The sequence below is a fragment of the Heloderma suspectum genome, chromosome 5, assembly GCF_057233095.1.
Source record: "Heloderma suspectum isolate Gila_16-S chromosome 5, 16-S_ref, whole genome shotgun sequence".
In the NCBI taxonomy this organism is placed as follows: Eukaryota; Metazoa; Chordata; class Lepidosauria; order Squamata; family Helodermatidae; genus Heloderma; species Heloderma suspectum.
In genome coordinates this window covers 160,952,889-160,974,809 of record NC_139462.1, presented here as the reverse complement: position 1 = coordinate 160,974,809, position 21,921 = coordinate 160,952,889, and the positions used below count along the sequence as shown (strand labels likewise).

The 21,921-nt window shown below is 43.4% G+C and overlaps 1 protein-coding gene across 7 annotated transcripts in view; it reads left to right on the top strand.

Moving 5' to 3' along the window:
• The window catches only part of TRAK1 (trafficking kinesin protein 1), a 153,170-nt gene that overhangs the window by 99,496 nt on the left and 31,753 nt on the right, over nucleotides 1-21,921 (top strand). For all 7 annotated transcript variants that reach the window (XM_084858050.1, XM_084858051.1, XM_084858053.1 and 4 more), the window contains 7 exons: nucleotides 4,480-4,580; nucleotides 7,000-7,108; nucleotides 12,161-12,239; nucleotides 15,699-15,829; nucleotides 16,001-16,075; nucleotides 17,852-17,989; nucleotides 20,909-20,985. In XM_084858050.1, coding sequence (XP_084714176.1) covers nucleotides 4,480-4,580; nucleotides 7,000-7,108; nucleotides 12,161-12,239; nucleotides 15,699-15,829; nucleotides 16,001-16,075; nucleotides 17,852-17,989; nucleotides 20,909-20,985 — 710 coding nt within the window. The remainder of the gene's footprint in view (nucleotides 1-4,479; nucleotides 4,581-6,999; nucleotides 7,109-12,160; nucleotides 12,240-15,698; nucleotides 15,830-16,000; nucleotides 16,076-17,851; nucleotides 17,990-20,908; nucleotides 20,986-21,921) is intronic.

Genomic DNA, 21,921 nt, shown 5'->3' with positions numbered 1-21,921 from the left:
TTTTTGCTCATTCTCTTACCACCAGTGTAATCCGTGCCCTGCATCCTTTCACTATCAGGCTTTCCATCGTGGTTGTCTGCTTGTTCTTCTAAACAGTAGAAGCACGTGTACCGAGGCACCATGGGGAAGGGAAGTTCTTCTCATCTGCAGCTCTAAGTCAACATTCATTGTGGTCATTTCACCTTTGGCCTCTTCTTTATCTTTCTTTCGTATTTTAGCCTGCAGTTTTCATCAAGATTATCTGAATACGTCAATGTGGGCTATTTGTTTTGTTGGATTAAGCCTCACCTAATGTACAGTTTTACTTTACCCCATCTCATAATAAGTGTTGTTTGAACTGTGTTTGCATTTATATTTGCTGATAGTTTGCAGCTGTTCCTAATCCTCCTCCAAGATTTTGTTTGTTAAAAACTCTTAAATATTTAATTGTACAGTGGCATTAAGAATTGATTTTTCATAATCACTGCTGTTTCCAGTTGTTCCTGATCAGTAAAATCCAGTACTGTTATCTTACATACTTCAGTAACATTACATATTTCCACTGTGTTTATTAGCCAGACAGACTTCTTGTCAATAAGTTGCTGCAATGCTTTAGAATGAAGGATTATTAAAATCCTTTGACCTCTGAGAATGAAACATGACCAGTATCCAAAAGTAGTAAAGATACTTCTTTTGCTTCAGGGAAATGCGTGCTTGGAAAATGAATTACCAGTAATTACTACTATTAATTTAGGAATTGTGGAAGTCGACTACTTTGCTGTTTTACAGCAGTCTGTATTAGAGTTGTGTGCATGCATGTGTCTTTGTCAGAGAATGAGAGGGGGGGGCATGAATCAATCTTCACATGTGAGTCCATAAAAGGAATGCAGAACTTAGATGATTATCATACATAACTCTTACATAGTTTAATCACCAATGTGGGGCTTCAGTTAATGGAACTTATGCTGCTTCAAAGCAGCAGTGGTTTAATTCATTAACAGAAAATGCTGATTACCCAATTATCTCAGGCAAATTAAAACTTTATTTGGACACTGTTTAGAATTCTGATGATATTGCCAGCTCCAATATTTTAAATATGAGCCACAGCCTCAATGGCCTGTTACCAGGTAATGCTAAACCATTGTTTAGCGCTATATGCATGAGGTAGAACACACATCCCTCTCCTCTACTGCTCCTGCACAAACAGGAGAAAGATTTTCCCAGTATTTAATTTCACTTTCTACTAATCTTGGCATTGTGCATCTGGATCAGAGATTGGAGTTTATCGTGAACTTTGTTCAGTTTCAAACAAGCCAACTTCATACCATGGGTTGCAAAGTTGCTTCTTTAACCAGAGTTTCTGATAAACCACAGTCTCTGATTCATACGCGACAACAGGCTGAGTTTAAGGAAAAGAGAAATTAATGCTGGTGAAATTTTGCACTTACATGTTCAATATCTTCCCTATAACCAGGAGGTCTAGAAACATTACTGTAACTGAAACGCTGAACACCATATAAAGAATCCCAGTCTCTATATAAAGAATCTCAAGAAAAAATGCTGTCTGGCAGTTGGATCCAAATGGATCCAGACTTAGAGTAGACCCATTGAAATCAATGGACTTAAGTTAGTCATGGCTAATGTTTCCTGTTCTCCAGGGAGAATACCTTTCTCCAGCATTTAGTAATGAAAATGTTCTGCTTCTTCAGTTTTATTGTACATTATGCTCTGGCATATTATGAACATTACATTAGAAAAACATGGAACATATGGTTGCACATTAGCAGGATTGCAAATAACCAGAAGCATGAAAATTGTGCGGACCCTTATTCATCCTACTCCATGACTACAAGTAACACTGCTGTTAAAAGTACACCTATTTCCTGATGGTCTTCCCATGCTAAACTTGTTAATTTTACTGAATTTACTCTTTTGAGGCCATAAGTGCATTTGACCGGTTCTGACTTACTTTATTTTAACCCTCATGATGCAGGAATTTTATCAGCAGTGCAGTTAACTGACTTTTCCTGCTATTTCCTTTGACTCCGTCTTTAAAAACCTGACTTTCCCCTTTGCCCTGTGACATCATGCTTTTGTGTATTATCTTCAAACCTACTGAAATTTCATTTGTTCTTTCTGTCTCAAGGACAGAGCCTTTCCCCTTCCCCAGCTTCAAATAATTGCTACTAACTTCTACCCTGTACAACTCTTTCCAGTAGTACTAAATTATGAAAACTGAAACTCAGACGCATTGTAAGGCACTAAAGAAAATGAGGTGAGTGCACTGGAGTAAACACTTTACTGTATATCCACATGACTCAGACATAGTCTCTGAATTGTGGATTATAAATGGATTCTTTTGACTGTAAATTGCCTTAGAGAGCAGAAATAGCCACTTAGTATTTTAATAGCATAGTAACTATATGCATCATCTTTGCAGGCTTTGCTGTGTTCTGGTATTTAACGGAAAAGCAGATACTTCTTGCTGAGGTGTGTCACTACACCATGGAACCTAATCCTGTCTCTTTCAGAAATATGATCTAGAAGCTTCTGTAACATTCACATTTTGGTTTATTGTGGAGGAGGTCATAGGATGTTGTTGTCCTTTGTTATTTTAAATCGCTGTACTTTAATTGTTAGTTTTATCTACTTCTACTAATTCCATTTTGTGCATGCATAAGAGAAAGAGGCACTTTGTCTATACTTCAGTGTTAGCTCAAGCACCAGGGTGTTGGTCCTTCTAACCACAAAATAAATTCACTTCACATCCTTCATATTTGCACATAATGGCTCCGCCTCCTTCCCTATTTCTCATTGTGATTAGTAAGCTAGGAAAACCATACCTTCTTAATGACACTACACATGCCATATTTTTTTTTGATAGGCAAGGATATGTGGGGAATAATTTTGGGTGACTACACCATATCTAGAAAGAAAACCTTTTCCTTGGGATGTTTGCTCACACGGCAGACATTTTCCTGTTCAGATTTAATTTAATTCACTTACTAGGGGTGCATTTTAAGTGACTAGTTTTGTTTTTATTTTTAAATTGTTAAATATACTTTGAAACATTTTATCTTGGAAATTTTGACTTAGCTCAGAATGAAAATATAAGTTTTGCTCAGAATTTGGTATGGGTCAAACATCGACTTTTTCTGAAGAGCCAACGTTAAGGGCCAGCAGAGAACAGGGCCCCTGTTCTAAAAATAGAAAAGAAAACTGGAGGGAAATGATAGAGAAATAAGGCAATGGCTGTTAAAGCTTATTCCTCTTCACGAAAATAATGGGTTCCTAGTTGTTATCTTCCTTTGTGTCTCTTACGTTGTGTCTAGCCACACATGGCATAATCTTAATTTACCTACTGATGTACCTCAGGATGCATAGCCAAAATCATGACCCATCCTTAGATCCTGAACATAACCTAACAATAGAACGATTGCTTAAATCCAGGTACCTCGTCTTAAATGTTGAATTGGGCTGTCATCTTAGCAACAAAAATTATTTTATTACTGAAAACTGCTTCAGTATCAGAAGAGCCTAGTGAGCTTACCTCTTTCATCAGCAGAGCATGTACCAAGTTCTACTTTATAAAACCACATATTGATATTGCATAGGTGATTCTGAAACTTAATTTTGGCTATAGAATTTTAGGCACAATACAGAAAAGGCTTGCACAGGTTTCCAATACCTACATTTAATCTGCAAGGGAAGGGGTCGTAGCTCAGTAGTAGAACACATGCTTTGCATATAGAGGGTCCCAGGTTCAATCCCTGCTATCTCCAAGTAGAGCTGGAAAAAAAATCTTGCCTGAAACACTGGAGAGCCATTACCAGTCATTGTCGACAATACCGGGCTAGATGGCACACTGGCCTGACTCAGTATAAGGCAGCTTCTTATGTTCCTAAGGCTTTTTCAAAAAAATTGAACTTCTGACTTGCAGAAATTGGTGTTGTTTCTTCAGCTTTTCTAAGTGTAGTCAGCACTTTGGACTCCAGCCAGAAATTAGCCAGGATTCTTTGCAGACCATGCAGAATTTGATGCAAGGTGCCCCTTGGGAACACATTTGCCAGACTGGCAGTCACGCTGTGCTTTTTTGGGCCTAGCTTGAGATGGCATGATTTTCTCATAGTTATCCGTTGGCATTTTGAATGCCAGATAGACATGGATGACCACATGTGGCTGCAAGCCTCATGTGTGATTCACCACTTGGTTGTTGCAGTTTCCCATGAGTGTACCACCATTTAATGAACTACAGTTTCTGACATAACATAGTGATGAATTGGCAACTTTGAATGAAAAGAGGTGGATGAGTAACCCTCCTTTAACCACAACAGGTACTGAAATTCTTAATCCGTATTTTTCCCAACACGGAGCATTTTCCTATTTCTGTTAAAGTAGAACCATTGAGTAACCTGACCCATACAATGGTCAATGTTTATTTTTGCTGTTTGAGATGCACTTGGATAATGTATGACAGACTTTCTTCCTTCATTTCTTCAGGTTTCTCAGTTACGTCATGAGCTGTCCATGAAAGATGAACTGCTTCAGTTTTATACCAGTGCTGCTGAAGAGAGCGAGCCAGAATCCATCTGTTCAACTCCGTAAGTCTGGGATGGGAAACACAGGCCATACTATATTGTGGCAGTCTTGTTTTGCAACCCTTTACTCTATCTGGCACCATCGTGTGGCACTTGCATCTAGCATTGTTCATAAAGACTGAAGGTGGGCTATATATACCATGCAATAAAACTTTGGCTGTATGACATAGTATCTCACCATTGGGCATTTCTAGCCTTGATCATGACAAGGTGTACCCAGAGCAGGGCTCAGCACTGTTCTTTCCAGCATTCTGAGTTCTCTGCTCCATTTAGCATTAAGCTGCTACCAAACAGGTCCAAATTGAAATGCTGTGCATATATAGCATGGCACTGCTATTAGATCTTTCAGGCTTCCAGTGACTGATGGAAGATGTTACTCATGGGTGGGTAACTTCAGGTGTGGGGGAAAAATCCTGCCCTCCTGTGGTCACAGTCTGCCCGCCCCCCAGAATTCCCTAGGTGGCTATGCCCCCTTCCCCAGGCCCCATCCCCTTTCCCTTAACCACCGATAATTTGGTGGTTTCTTGACTTTTGTGCAGTCTTCCCACCCCCATTCTAAAAGGTTAAAATGTTTCTCCTAAGGCTTAGTTACTGGCAGTAAGAACTTTAAGCTAAATTATGCTGGCATTTGTTGTATTTTTGGCCTTACCCCCTTTGTCTTCAATCTCACCCACCACTGGAATGCAGCCCACAAGAGCTTCTCTGAAATTTAGTTCCACCCTCAGGCTGAAAGAGGTTCCCCATCCCTTATGTAAACAATCTGTGCAGCCCTATGGGCGTCCAGAGTGAAGCCTCCAAGTCCAACCCAGAACCTAGGACTTGCATCAGTTAGGGAGCAATCCTATGGAGAACTCGGAGGCAACCACCTATCCAATCCAGGGTGGCCGGAGCATGGAGGGGATCTTCTCCTCCATGCTCCGGCTGCCCTGCATTTGTAGCTAGATGGCCAATTTTGGCTGTCTAGCCATGGGACTTCAGAGTGGGGCAGGGGGGAGGCCAGACAATGTATAGGAAATGTTGTACTGGCACTTCCGCAATCCCCGCCCCTGGAATGCTCCCTTTTTCCCTGCTCCATGCTGCTCATCTGAGCATGGACCCTGAGGACAATCTGCGCCGCCTACGAGGTGGCGGGGGAGAGAGTGGGGAGGTGGTTTACCTGGAACCGGCCTCGGAGCATGGGCTCCGAGGTCGGTTCCTGGAAACTGAACAATCCTATGGCCGTCTAGCTGCTGTCTAGCAGCCATAGGATTGTGCCCTTAAGAGAATGGTGTCAGGGTGGAAACTGAGCCAATAGAGCCCCAGAGCACTTCTGATTCTGAGGAGGAACAGCAATCCGTGGGAGAGGAGCTTGCTCATCTCTCACAAGCACAGCAGCTGGCAGAGATTCCTCCTGCCAGCATTCCCGGGATAGAGAGTGACCCTGGCAGTGAGAGAGCGCTGGAGGGGGGCTTGCTGGATGCTCGGCGCAGACGCAGGGAGCGATGACAGATGGAGGGCACAGAAAGGCGGCGTAGCGCTCATTTGGCGCGCAAACAACAGTTGCATCCCGAGGACCCAAGGGAAAGAGGGAAGATCTCTCCCTAGCCTGTAAGTTCAGGGTCTTCCTGTGATTCTCCTTCAAACGGGGACCAACTGCCTTACCTGGAGCTTAGGCTACTCTGCTATATTTCCCCAGTGCTGTTCCTTGCTTGTCGCTAGTGATTAGTATCTGAAAGAGTCATAAAGGAATAAAGTCTCGGAAAGAATCCTCGTCGTCTCTGTCCTGAGGTGGCTATTGGTGGGGACTGCAAGAGGCAGCTAGGATGCTCCTGACAAGTGGTTAATCACTCTGCCTATGTGGCAGGCAATTTTTTCCTTCTTTCAGTAAGATATTGGCCATTTCACTATTGTTGCAGCCAAGAGCAGCTAAGTTTTGAGCCAAGTGCAATCATTTTGAAGAATTTGGCCCAGCAACCCAGCATCATTCGCTAAACTCATGTTTACATGACTGATCGGCTGTTTAATGAGTTCTTAAACAACAAAAGTGGAATTGGAAAAGTTTTGCTTCACAAGCAACTATGTTTACTGGTAGCATTACACCTCTTAAGAAAATTGCTTGCCCTTGTCCTTCTTTGTGCATGCTGTTTTATTCTTTCATGTGTGTATCAGTCATATAATTATGAGATTATACTTTTCCTAAACAATCTGATAAGGAGAACAGAAGCTATCTCTCTCTCTTGTAACTTAAGCTTCTCCATTAGAAGTGGGTGGAAGAAAGACAATTCCTAAGTTTTTAATTCTATTTTTAACCTTCTGAATATCTGTGAAAAATGCTGAATCTTACAGAGCTCTGTTTGTTGTTAGAAGGTTGCTATGCAGCCTCACCACAAACACTGCAAGCAGAAGGGGGCAAAACTAAACATCTTAATGTTCCTCTCATCAGATTGAAGAGGAATGAGTCGTCTTCATCTGTCCAGAACTATTTTCATTTAGATTCTCTTCAAAAGAAACTGAAAGACCTTGAAGAGGAAAATGTTGTGCTTAGATCAGAGGTAAAACACTTCCCCAATATTTTACCTATCATAATTTTGCTTCTCCATTTCCATGAGAATTTATGCTGATTGACAAGTAGCTGTAACTTCATGATTTTGTGTAGTCTATATCTGATTCTCTGCTAATAGATGTCTCCCACCTACCTGCTTTCCCCAATGAATTTTTGCAAATATTACTGGATTGTAGTGGCCCCTGTCTAAGGCCTGGGTTACATCAACCGTAGGTGAGGTGGTTAAGCTGTTCCTGGACTGCAGAGCACACACAGTGAGGCACACATGTTTGGGCACACACACGCACCTCTTCCAATCATAATATGTAGAAAACTAGCATGTAGAGAGCAGGCTAGGCCAGAGTCCTTCCTGGTATCTGTTTTTTTTTTTCTGTGCAGGAACTCCCTTTTATTGTGGGGGAGCATTCAGTCATGTGAACCCCCAGCTGCAGTCTCAAGTGGTACAGTCCACACGGAGTCAGCATCATCAGGCACCTGCTGACTGTCCAGAGCCTCCAGGCTCTGTTGCTCCCGCCTGTTTGCTGTCATTCCCACTCCCCCCTGCCCAGTCCAGACTGGGTCCAGTCCTCATTGCCACCTAAAGGGAGAGAGCCAAGCAAATGAGAAGGAGTTGCTCCTCATCTTCAGTGCTGCTGTCACTTATTCTTGCATATTCTCTCTTGTCTCTCAGGTGACAGGTGGTGAGGGCAGGAGCAGCTGCTGCTGACAGAGCTCACCCTCTGGCTCTTTTGCTTTCAGCCAGAGCAGAACAGCTAGAAAGCAAGCAGCAATGACTGCAGCCCATTCTCCTCCTTGCTGAGATCACCACCCAGGTGAAGAAGTGGCAGTGGTGGCAAGAATGAACAGCCATCCCTCACTGTGTCTGTGAGTGATGGGTGTAGGGAGAAGAGCAGTCACTACTTGTTCCCTTCTCCTTCTGCCTGGTGGTGGGGATTGTGCCCAGAGTGAGTAGATGCAGTAAGGAGAAAAGAGGGCCCTCTAAGGGTGTTCCCCCTTCCCAAGCCCCCCCCCCCCCCAAAAAAAAAAAAAACCTGGAGCCAAGACTGAATCCAGGGATAGTTCTACTGCCTCATCTGCATGGATTTACTCAGTCTCTAAAAGCCTATGTTTGGATAAAACTAAATTCTAGAGCTCAAGATGAGAGGGAGAGCAGGGCCATTCCACCAGCCCTGCTGAAAGGCCTCCCTAATGAAGGCTTCTCCTCCCTCAACTGTCACCACCAGCAGCCATTCCAGCAGGCTCTGCTGAGGGAGATGAGAGGGCCATTCCACCAGCCCCGCTAAAGCAGCACATCTCCCCCCCTTTCTATCCCTGATCCTTTGTCCTTGTGTGTCATGTCTTTTTAGATTGTAAGCCAGGGGGCATGGACTGTCTTATTTAATTATATGTAAGCCTCTCCATGAGCCTTTTTTGGTTGAGGAGAGGCATAAAAATACTTCAAATAAATCAATAGGTAGGAGAGCAGTCCTATGCCCCCTAGACAGCATCAAGGTCAGAGACAGCACTCTGACATCAGACCCAGGAGTCCGAGTTCCCCACCCCTTTCCCCTCCCCCTCGCAGCCAGCACCAACCACACCGGCTGCCTCTTTGAGCTCACAGAAGTGACCTTGGAGAGGAGGGAAAGGGGGCAGTTCTGTGGGTAGGAAGGGGAGGGGACTGGGGAAGCAGGGATATGAGCTTTCCCCAGCCCTCCCCAGACTCCTTCCTTCCCCCTCCACGGAGCACTAGCTAGACAGGTGAAAAAGCCCGTCTCGTTAAAATACAGAGCGGGAGGAGCACAGAGGTGAAGCTTGCCTCCCCACTCCTCCCACTCTGCATAGGATGGCCAGTCAGCCTCCGAGTTAGGAGGTTGACGGGCATCTGGATAAGATTGTACCCTAAGAGAATAATGGATCCTGCTGCAGTGGAATGATGAGACTGTTTCGGTGTACAATATGGACCTAGCCTACTCCCCTTTGGAATTCTCCTCAGCTCAGAATATTAGTACTCTGTCATTATCTGACAGAGAAAGAGTTGGCATGTTCCTACTTGTGGGAAGTTTTAAAATAGTTTCTTTGCCCACCCATGAGGGTGAGAATGACCATGCTGTAGGCACTTAGTTTGTAAAATTATGTATTAATATAGTGTGTAGAAACTGGTTGTCATATACAAAATCTGATGCAGATTGGAACACTTTTTGTTAGGCATGCTAAAAAAAATCCCAGAATGATTAGATTTTTAAATAACAGATGCAAATCAAATTGTGGTAGTTTCTTATGTAGTAATGTTTCCCAAATATGTACTTAGCATACATTACTCTCAAGATTAGCACTGTAAAATTTAAGAAATTATATATGGCATTGGAGGTTGTAAGTAGGGATGGTGTGGGTGTCCAACTGCATCCAGGAATCCGGTGGAACCGCCCCAGCCTGCTCCCCCGATCCCTGCTCTCCAAGCCCCTGCTCGCCCTCTGCCTGTGAATGGCCTGCACTTACCCCGGCGGCTTTGTTGAGCTTCGCTGGTGAACCAGCTTTTTTTGAGAAATAAAATGGCGATCACAAAATGCGCATATTTGCACATGCGCAAAATGCACATTTTGCAAATTCGCATTTTGTATATACACAAATATGCACATTTTCCAGTAGGGTTGGTGGAGAATTTCTCCCCGAAACTTCGGGGGGCCGAGCGCCAACGTGTTCGGCCCCCCGAACAAGTTTCGGGGAGAAATTCTCCGCACCCCCCCCGCACCCCGCACCCCCCCCCCCCGGGACGGGACTTACCTTTGCCGAATGTCCCTCCTGGCGGCGAGTCCGGCCGGCGGTTCGGCGGGTCTTCGTCCGGGGCGGGAGCAGCAGCCAGTCTTTCGACCGGCTGCCGCCGCCGCCGCCATTCCAATAAAAGAAAAAAAAACCAACGCCCCCGTGATAGGCTATGTGACGATTAACGTAGCCTATCACGGCTAGATTTGCAAAGTCAGCCGTGATAGGCTACGTAAATCGTCACGTAGCCTATCACGGGTGACTTTAAAAAAAAAAGCACCTACGGATAATGGCGGCCCCCATAGGGAGCCGCCATTCCTGTTCCTTATTTGGTCGCTGTAGTCTACGTAAATCTTTACGTAGACTACAGCGACCAAATAAGGAACGCGAATGGCGGCTCCCTGTGGGGGCCGCCATTTGCGTACGCGCTTTTTTTTTTTTTAAAGTCACCCGTGATAGGCTACGTGACGATGTACGTAGCCTATCACGGCTGACTTTGCAGATCTAGCCGTGATAGGCTACGTTAATCATCACGTAGTCTATCACGGGGCCTTTTTTTTTTTTTTACTTTTTAGTTCGCGGCCGGGCGAGGCGAGGCGCCTCCTCCCTGGCCTGAATTTCGGCCGGGCAAGGTGGGAAGCCTCCCCCCCAGCCTGAATTTTGGCCGGGCGAGGCGGGAAGCCTCCCCCCCTGGCCTGAACTTCACGGGGGGAGCAGCGAAGCGCCTCCCCCCCACCCCGAAAAGCTTCGAGGACAGGTAAGGGACTTTCGTGCACCCCTATTTTCCAGTCGCCATTTTATTTTTCAAAAAATGGTGACCATGGAGCTTGACAAATCCGCCAGCGTGAGTGCGGGCTACTCACTGAGCGTGGTCTGGGGACCGGCGAGTGGGGACAGGGACTAGGTGGGTGTGTGGAGAACCCAGACAGGGGTGGGCTTGCACATCCCTGAATTGAGGGCCAATAAACTGAAGCTGAATCCTGGCAAGACAGAAACCCTGTGAGTGAGTGCTTCCCCAGTCCAGGAGACAGACACATTGCCTGTTCTGGATGGGGCTGCACACCCTCTGAATGGTCAGGTTTGTACTCTGGGGGTACTCCTAGATCCATCATTGTTGCTGGAGGCCCAAGTGGCCGCTGCACCTCAGAGTGCCTTTTACCAGCTTCAGCTGGTTCACCAGCTACAGCCTCTACTGGACAGGGATTGCTTGGCCACAGTGGTACAGGCATTAGTAACCCCAAGACTGGATTACTGCAATGCGCTCTATGTGGGGCTGCCCTTGAGGCTGGTCCAGAAGCTGGACCTAGTGCAGAATGCAGCAGCTCAGCTGTTGTCGGGAACTGCCCCTTTTCAGCATGCAGCTCCTTTGCTGAGGGAACTGCACTGGCTGCCTATTTGCTACCGGGCCAGGTTTAAGGTATTGGTACTAGTGTACAAAGCCCTAAACAACTTGGAACCAGGATACCTGAGAGAGTGCCTTCTTCTTTACCAACCTGCCCAGTCACTGAGGACATCGGAGGGCTTGCTCCTGGTGGTTCCACATGGACCTATGGCACTGTTGGGGTCCACCAGGAAGAGAGCCTTCAGTGTAGTGCCCCCCTTCCTGTGGAATTCCCTGCCTTTGCAGGTCAGGCAGGCGCCAACATTGTGTTGCTTTCTGTGCCTCCTGAAAACGTTATTATTTCAAGAGGCTTTCCCTGAGTGACCAGCCACGGTTTATTATGTTCAGAATCTGTTATTTTTAAATGTTCTTTTTAAAAGTTTTAATTATTCTAATTATGGGGTTTTATTATTTTATCTTGTTTTTCACTGCTCTGAGATCTTTGATGTGGAGCGGTATATAAATATTGTAAATAAATAAATAGAATCCCTAGTTGTAAGTACAGTCTCCCTTGATCCTTCTTCACCCAAGGACATGGCAACCTTATATTCCAGTTAAGTCCATATTTTTCTGTGTGTATCGTTGTTTTTTATATTGAACATTTTAGAATATGGGTGTTCAGCTATACATATTCTTCAGCTGTTAAATCTGATGCTTTGTTCACCCACGGAGATTTTTTAAATTTTGCCTGTATACTTCCTCGTTTTCCCAATTTCAGCAATGACACTTAGTGTTAGCGACTTCTTCATTATTCATGATATTCACGGAGGAAAAGGGGAAGGTGATGAATTGTTTGCTGTTGTCCTGGAATTGTGGCTTCTACTGTGGGAGGATTTTTCCCTGTTAAAATCCAATGGCAATGCTACGCACAACAAGATGTTAACACAATGTTAATTTTGGACTTCTTGACACTTTCAACAGGCCTGCCAGCTGAAGACCGAGACCATTACTTATGAAGAGAAAGAGCAGCAACTTGTAAATGACTGTGTGAAGGAGCTCAGTATGTATCTCTTCTTCCTGTGCCTTTTTGTCAGAACAGTCAGGCTATTCAGATACAAGGGTTTTGTTTTGGATTCTGTGCCATTTTGGCATGCATCCAAGGGAAGTGATGTTACCTTATTAGTGTATACTGCTTTCCACTTATCATCTGTCCCTGCACTTATTTATTTTATTTATATATTTATGATTTATTTATTAGATGCGTATACCACCTAACTGGCAAATGCTCTTGGGAATGTTTACAATCCTAAAACAAAACAACAACAAAATAACCACAAATAAATTAATAATACAACAATACAAGTATCAAAATAATATAATATTAGACATTAAAATATTTTAAAATATTGAAAACATTGAGGAGCCAGCAGTAAAATTAATGAAGCAACAGATTAAAGCATAAATGCCTGCTTAAAGGAGAAGGTCTTAACCTTGCATCTAAATGTATACAGTGAAGATGCCAAGCAGATCTTGCTCCTTGTGTGGGAGTGCAGCCCCATTTAGAGAAGGTTGAATTCCACTTAACTGGACAGATGAACCACCTACTAACAGAACCTCCACCTTGTCTGAATTAAGTCTCAATTTATTGGCCCTCATCCAGCCCATTACTGAGTCCAAGCCACAAAAAGGTGAGGAGGGCCTAGATTTTCCCTTTCTCAAATAGCTGGAGACTTGGGTAAGTGTTGAATGGAAGCAGGATGTCAGTTCAGCACTTAAAACCCTGAGGATCACCTTGCTAAGTGGTCGATCTTGTTCGTGCCCCCTTTTTGGTAGGGTTACTTCCCCCAGTCTTTCCTCCTTTTCCTGGCCTGTCACTGTCAATGGTGCACAAATTAGCCTATATTAGCCTCTTGTCAATTTCCCTGTATGTTTCCTACTCTACTTCATTCCCTTTGACACAGCTGAAACATACAAGGGCATTGACAAGGCAAGGCTATACGTATTGGACAGATGCTAAGTGCACATTTGCGTACCTCACAAAGACCGACAAAAATAGATATTTAAAATTACTACAGCCCCATTTGTGCAAATTTCTGGGGCTGAAATATTTTGTTTGTTTGTTTATTAAATGTACACCCCGCCTTTCCACCAAAAATGGCACTCAAAGTGGCTAACAGTAATAAAATTGAGATTAAAACAAAATAGGAGTCAAAAATAGTATAAAACAAACAAATTAAAAACAACAATAAAGGAAATAAACAGCACCCAACCCATTAAAAAAAGTACCTTCAGCGGCAGACTCTACAGTAAAGCAAAACCATTTCCAGTATCTAATATCAGGATTTGAAACTTTTTAGTTATAGGTTTTATTTCAGAGTAGTTTTGCTTCATGACATTGGCCTAGTAACAATGTTTTAACTAATAAAATGATTAGAACTATGTGTGGTTTAAGGAACATTGAAATATTATGCATGTGAAGCAACTTTTTTCTTCCTTTATTGAAAGTAGAAAGGTTTTTTCCCAGTCTAATTAAATAGAAAAAAATTATTCATCTATATAGTGAGTTTATTCAGTGCTAGGTCAAAGTGCTTGATATGGAGTTCTGTAGTCCATCCCTTTAACAATTCATGCTTTTAGACATCTATCCTGCCATGCAGTACTGTATGCTGGGTCCTGTTCAGAGAAATGACAGATGGTTATTTTAGATGACAAAAGCTGGTTTTGCTTCAATGAAGTGTTATCTGCACTCTTACCTAATGGCTCTGATATCATGGCTCTTTGTTCAGGTGTTTCAGAGTAAAAACCTTTAAAGAACATTTTATTTCAATTGATGTTAATAAATGTCTTTTCCAAGAGAGAGAACAATGTTACCCTACATAATATGGGTTGGATCCAAAGGAAGTTAGTAATGTTTTAGTCCTGATGAGATCAACAAGACAAGTTTAATCCCATTGATGTTTTTAAAATGTGACTTCCTTCCTCTGCATCCAACCCTAAATATTTATATATTGTGGGTTATATAAAAGTATTTAGAATGTTCAAGTATGAATTATTGACAACTGTGCCAGATCTCATTTTCTTCATAGATGATGGGAAACTACCAATGAAATATAATATTTTTTTATTTCTTTTGTATTGTGTTCTGCCCACCTTCCAAGGGGTTCAGTGGGGTAAATATGAGGGTTATCCTACTTATCTCATTTTATTAAAGAATGAGACTGAATTTGCTATGATTTAAAAAAAGGCATGTTATTTGATCTTCTAAAATGTTACAGTGAAGCATGTCAAAAGTAAAATGAAATCTCAGTTGTTTCAGTACATACACTTCATCAAATAAATAAGAACCAATTCTTACACCGCAAAAGTGGCATACTTGCTGCTTCCTTGGGGTACCTCGTACTTCCTTACTAACATAAGAATTTGGAAAACGCATGGGAGAATTGGAGGGTTGCCTGGGAAGAACCAGGGCCAGCATCAAAGGTAGGCATGGTTGGGCCCCTGCTGAGGGCCAACACTTCAGAAGGGGCCCACTGACAAGAGGCATTGCTGCTGCTCTTCACCATTACAGCCTACTTGTTCACCTATCTCTCGCTGTGACCCAGACAACAGTGGTGGTGAGAAGGAGGAACAGTAGATGCCCCACTGCCTACTTTCTCACTGGCTCTCTGCCTGTCAAAGAACCAAGTGGGATCAATGATGAGAAAGGGGGAGGAACAATAGCAGCTGGTGACAATGCTGGTAAGAAGGTGTTCACTGAGGGAGGGGGCCCACTGAGAGGGTGTCCTGCCCAAGAGATGCCAAAACCCTGGAGCCGGCATTGGGAAGAACCATGCTAGCATCAAAGGCCACTTTGGGGAGTGCGGTTGTGTTAGCATGGTCCTTCTCACACTATCCCACCCTTCTACATTACCTTAATGGAACATTGAGGGGGAAGAACCTCAATTCAGTCCTGTGTTGTAAATAAACATCCTGCCATTACAGCGGCCTTGTGTTTAAGCACTAATCTCGTAGCCATAGATGACCAGAAATTGCATGCAGCCGGGTGCATAGAATTCCATGCAGGTGAGTGAGCAGGCTGGCAGAGGGAGGAAGGAATGTTCCAAGCCTCCTTTGTGGCCAGCCTAGAAACCAGGCAGGCTGCTAGAGGAGGGATGCCCCCTCCTTCAGGGCCACCATAGAAATGCATTGGGCTGCTGCAGGTGGGACAGAACTCTCCATTACTGCTCTGCCATCTTCCAGCCAGCTAGTTACTTTGTGGGCTTGTTTACATGGCCAAGCTGCAGTATCATGTGGCTCACCAATGTTTATGGTCTTGGTTTATTCCATGCAGCTTTGCATCAGTTGGAAAACACTGTTAATGCCAGATCACATATGGGTTATTTCTTTTTTAAAAACATATCTTCATCAAAGTACATTGCTCATTTGTTTTGGCAAGTAATTGGTGTGCCAAATGGTTTTCTACGTACACTTATTCTTTCTTTTTTAAAGTGGTGATTATTTTGTTTCTTAATTATTTAAGGAGATGCAAATATCCAGATTGCCAGTATCTCTGAAGAGTTAGCAAAGAAAACTGAAGATGCTGCACGACAGCAGGAAGAAATCACTCATCTTCTGTCTCAGATAGTGGATTTGCAGAAAAAGGCAAAAGCTGTAAGATTCAAGCAGTAACTGGGGGAAATAGTTCTAATGTAATGCAGCCTTTCTTGTTGCTTCCTTTTTGATATGCCCTTTTAATTCCAAAATCTGTTGAATATTTATGAAGGAAGATAAACTATGGGATTATTCATGTGTTGTAATGTTTTAATGATTGTCTTCTTTCAGTGCACAGTGGAAAATGAAGAACTTGTCCAACATCTGGGAGCAGCTAAAGATGCCCAAAGGCAGCTCACAGCAGAAGTGAGTGTAGCAATTTAATAACCTAATTATTGAGCAGGGAAACTGCTTTTAGATAGTCTGAAAATGTTTTTGCCCAGTTGTGGTTGATTGATTGATTGCATTCATATGCCGCCTTTTTTCCTCCTGAAGGAACCCAAGGCGGCTTACATTATCCTCCACCTCTCCATTTTAGCTTCACAACAACAACCCTGTGAGGTAGGTTGGGTTGAGAGTCTGTGACTGGCCCAAAGTCACCCAGTGAGCTTCCATGGCTGAGCGGGGACTAGAACCCGGATCTCCCAGCTCCCAGTCCAACACTCTCGCCACTACGCCATATTGGCTCTCAATGGTTGGTCTCATGCCAGAAGAATTATTTGAATTAGAGATGAATGTATACATACTTGCTTTTGAGCTCAAATTTTGTGGGTTCACACATTTTAAACATATATCAATTAAAACTGTTACTTAGAACTTGAAGTGTAGTATTAGTTTCAGCTCTAGTCTGTTTTTGATAAATTCCGTAGGGTTATTGTACTTAGAGCATGGAAGTGGTCTTGGCAATTATGTATTTATTTATCACATTTATATCCCGCCTTTTCCTCTAAGGAGCCCAAGGTGGTGTACATGATCCTCCTCCTCTCCATTTTATCCTCATTACAACTCTGTGAGGTAGGTTAGGCTGGGAGTCAGAGACTGGCCCAAAGTCATCGAATGAGCTTCATGGCCAAGTGGACACTTGAACCCAGGTCTCCCGAGTCTCATTCCAACAATCTAACCACTACACCACAATGGCTTTCACACCACACTGCCTCTCTATGCAGCTCTATGCATTTGACTCTGCAGTGGGCCTGAGACTATAGAAGAGCTACCACCAGGCAGACTTTTGAAGCTTGAACATTCTGTTTGTTGGTTTTAAGAAAGGACTGCAGTCTCTGAGATGAAGAGCTTTTACTCATCAGATCAATTCAAAAGTATTTCTAAAGCTGTGATCCTGTACACATTTACCTGGAAGTAAGCCACACTGAACACAGTGAGATTTACTTCCAAACCAACGTGTATAGGATTGCACTGTATAGCTGCAAGTAAATAGGAGTGGCTTACAGCCGGATCCTATGCGGAGTTAGGTGTGTCTGATCCCATTTAGATCAATGACTTTAAGCACATCTAACTCTACTTACTGTCAGGCTGTTAATTTATCTGACAGTTGAATACTTCTTCAGATTGCGTGTTAAAATATCAGGGCTTCATTCTTTGAAAAAGTTTCTGTAGAAGAGCTCCAAAGCAAGTGTTACATTTATTATCATGTCTCTGACTGGATTGTATAAGGGTGTAATGTTATTTCTTTCCTTTTCTGGTTTTTCCCATTAAGAAGTAAGATTCTAGTCCTTATTGCCACATAAGCCCCTTAAAATGTGTTTGCAAGGCCTCATGAAATCCCAGAAGCCAGACTGGTCAGTATCCTTGATCCAATGATAGTTCTCTGCTCTGCAGAGCTTTTTATCTCTCCCTCTCTTAAGAGAGACAGAATACATTTTGCAAGATAAAAGATAATTATATGCAATTTACATCAATTATTCAGCTCATAGAACCCCTTGAAAACTCAATCTCTTCAGTGGTAATTTATTAGAACCATCACTAAAATAGATATATACTGAATGAAATGTACATGTAGATTGTATAATTCATCAATATGCAAGCATTTTTTTTCCTTTTTGAAGTGTTTTTCATCATAAATAGCTGTGGCCTTTAGATAGCCCATAGTACATGGAAATCATTTCCATTCTTTTTGCACTGCAGTTACGAGAGTTGGAAGACAAGTATGCAGAGTGTATGGAAATGCTTCATGAGGCACAAGAAGAGCTGAAGAACCTTCGGAACAAAACAATGCCAAATGCCATATCACGCCGTTACCATTCATTAGGCCTTTTCCCCATGGTGAGAAGCCTTACAAGACACTGTTCCTGGAAAACTCATCTCACATCAACACCGATGCAAGAAACAGATTCCAAAAATGGTTTCATTAAATATTGAGAGAAGCATCAATATTTGTGAGTGTTGTAGCACACATGCCCTCAAGGGAGAGCTTGAGGGCATGTGTGCTACTAAACCCGTTTTGGAAATAATAGCAATATTGGACATACAGTAAAATGCAAGAAATAGCTTGATATTTCTTGCTTTACAAATAGATGTTTAAAAAGTCTACAAATGAACCAGTATCAGGCACATTTAAGGTGATCTTTCCTTAAATCCATCTAAATCATATTTCCAATGAAAAGCATAATGCCACAATGAATTTGTTATTATTGATGGATCTGTTAGAATTTATTAGCACTATTTTAATAGACCACAGACATTTAAATTCCAAAAACAGATTTTATTCTGTATAGTAAGAGGTAATGAAACTCAGAAATACAGGAAACCTTAACAACCCCCCCTTGTTAAGGTTTCCTGATTATTTGACCCCATGCTCACATTTAAATTGACTATTACTTCTTTATTGAGGAAAATGCTGCCATTCTTCTCTGGCCTCTCGGTTTTCCGGCCTAAAAGAAGTCTCAGATCATAACTCATTTTGTTAGTATTTAAGGTGCCATAGGACTCTGCTTTAAGAGAGCTTGTAAAAACTCAACTCCTAACTGCTTTAAAATGCAGTCGTTGAAAGAAATCTGTGTTAAATGTTTTATTTATTTTTATTTATTTATTAAATTTATTAATCGCCCATCTGGCTGGTCACCCAGCCACTCTGGGCGATGTACAACAAAAGAACAGTTCAAAACAATACTACGTGGAAAAGCATCAGATTTCTAAAAACACCCTAGCCCACCCCAAATGCCTGCCTGAACAACCATGTTTTCAATGAGTGGTGGAAGCTCATTAAAGAGGGGGCATGGCGGAGTTCCCTAGGGAGGGAGTTCCACAGAGTGTGGGCCACCACAGAGAAGGCCCTCTCCCTCGTCCTCACCTAGCTGTCCTGACTAATGGGACAGAGAGAAGGCCATCTGAGGCTGATCTTGTTGAGCGGCCTGTCTGGTGTTGCTGGAGGTGCTCCTTGGGGTAAACTGGGCCAGAACCATATAGGGTTTTAAAGGTCAAAACCAACACCTTGAATTTGACCCGGAAAACAGCTGGTAACCAGTGCAACTCCTTCAGCACAGGAGTGATGTGATCTCGCCGGCGGCTGCCTTAATCAGGCGAGCCGCCGCGTTCTGTACCAGCTGCAGCTTCCGAACCGTCTTCAAGGGTAACCCCACGTAGAGCGCATTACAGTAGTCTAAACGAGAGGAAACCAGGGCATGTACTACCGATGGGAGCAGATGGTCAGGAAGGAAGAGGTGCAGCCGCCGTATCAGATGTAGTTGGTACAGCACTGTCCGGCTCACAGCTGACACCTGAGCCTCCATGGACAGCTGGGAGTCCAAAATGACCCCCAGGCTGTGGACCTGGTCTTTCAAGGGTAGCTGCACCCCATTCAACACCAGGACAACATCCCCCAACCTCCTCTTGCCTCCCACCAAAAGTACCTCGATCTCGTCAGGGTTCAGCTTCAGCTTATTCCTCCCATCCAGCCACTCACCGTCTCCAGACATTTGGACAGGGATTCTACGGCCAACCTTGGTGAAGATTTGAATGAGAGAGAGAGCTGCGTGTCATCCGCATATTGATGACACCGCACCCCAAACCTCCTGATGATAGCCCCCAGCAGCTTCACATAGATGTTAAATAGCATCAGGGAGAGGATGGAACCCTGTGGCACCCCACAAGTGAGCGGCCATGGGTCCGAAACCTCCTCTCCCAGTGCTACCCTCTGCTACCTGCCAGAGAGGAAGGACTGGAACCACCTCAGTACTGTATCTCCAATGCCCAACCCCTCCAGGCAGTCCAGGAGGATACTGTGGTCAATGGTATCAAAAGCTGCTGAGAAGTCGAGAGAGCGATACTTCCGCCACTGGTGCTCTAGCCGTCTCACCTCCTGTTTCAGGGCTCGTAACCACGGATTGAACCATGGTGCAGTCCGAACCCTGTTCAGGGGGAGAGGGCATTTCGGAGCTACCCGATCTAATGCCTCAGTGAGTGAGGCATTCCAGCCACCCACCAGGGTCTCAACCGAGTGGCCATTGGCGTGCTGCAGAGAATCCCCAAGCGCATTCAGGAATCCATTCGGATCCATAAGATGCCTGGGGCGGACCATTTTAATGGGTCTTCCACCCCCGCGGAGGGGTTGTGGAACCGAGAAGTCCAACTTCACCAGATAGTGATCTGACCATGACAAGGGGGTGGTGGATATACCCCCAACTTCCAGATCACTCCCCGCTTCTCCAGAAACAAATACAAGGTATAGCGCATGACCGGCTTCATGGGTGGGCCCAGATGGAATATGGTTCAGCTCCCAGGAAGCCATGGTCTCCATGAAGTCCCGAGGTGCCCCCATGAGGACGGCCTCTGAATGTACGTTGAAGTCCCCCAACACCAATAAGTTAGGGGATCGCACACGCACATCAGAGACCACCTCAAGCACCTCAGCCAGGGAGTAAGTTGTGCAGCGGGGTGGACGGTACACGAGCAGAATCCCCAGACTGCCCAGCCTCTAGTACATGCACTCAGCAACCTTGGTCTCCCAGAGAGGGGGTCTGGTGGAGACCAAGGCCTCTTGGTAGATAACAAAGCTTTGCTTTGGGTATGTTGCCAGGTTCGTTCGTAAAGTATGTGTCCTATGGTGGGCACTATAAAAGTGTCTCTGTACATATAATTGGTATTTTTTTTTACATTGTCTACCATCATGAACCTCATTACATATTACAAGAATAGACATGTGTTAGCAACATACTGTGACACCATTTAAAATTGTCTTAACAGGATTCTTTGGCTGCAGAAATTGAAGGCTCAATGCGAAAAGAACTGCATCTGGATGATTCTGACTCCCCTGACTTAACGTATGGCCAACGCATTGTGATACTTTGATATTTTAATTGGAAAAATGACAGTTTAATGAGTAATTAATGTTCCATGTGATAGAAACCAAACTTTATATGCAAACCCATTTTATATGAACTTGCATTATACCTCTTTAGAACAAAGAAGATCGACCTGAACTCTTTCCTTAGAAACTGTACTCTATATTAAAGATGAAAGGCATTGAAAAGGCAGCTTGAGAATATTTTTACAGCTGTTTAAAGTATTTTGGTTTTTTGGAAGATAAAATGTTTCTCAGTAGCATTATAATTTAAATTAGAAAAGTAAGCAAACTACTTCCTTGTTGAGATTATGGATTAATAAAAATAATGATTTAGCACTGGTGAGAATTCGGGGTGCAAACTATGTAAGGGGAAAATGAGTGGAAACAAACAATAAAAAACTTTCTCCACCTATTTTATAATTTTGCCATATGTAATAAAGTGGTATTCATTTTTCTTCAATTGCCTTTTGCTAGATATCTAGCTTACTAGATATAGCTAGATATCCAGCTTACTAGATATAGCTTACTAGATATATTATCTCGTATAGATTATACTAAATAATAAGACGGCTTGAGTTTGCTTATCGAGACACCACTAAACAAACTTACAGTAACATGGTCTCAAGGCATGTGGTATAACAACTGTATTCTGGGCCTGCAGAATAATAAAACAACTTTTAATGACATACAAAGTTTTGTCCACTGTTAATCATAGGGATGAATAAGTAATCACACTGTTCATCTACAGGTCCGTGGGGCAGTATCTGACACTGACCCCACACTAGTGGGGCAGACCACTTGCGCAACAGGAACTAGCAGTTCCAGGAAAAAAAGACATGAGCTCCACTGACATACCCCATTCCATACGCATGGAAACCACTTGTTTCCATGCTTATTTTTGGAACTGCTAGTT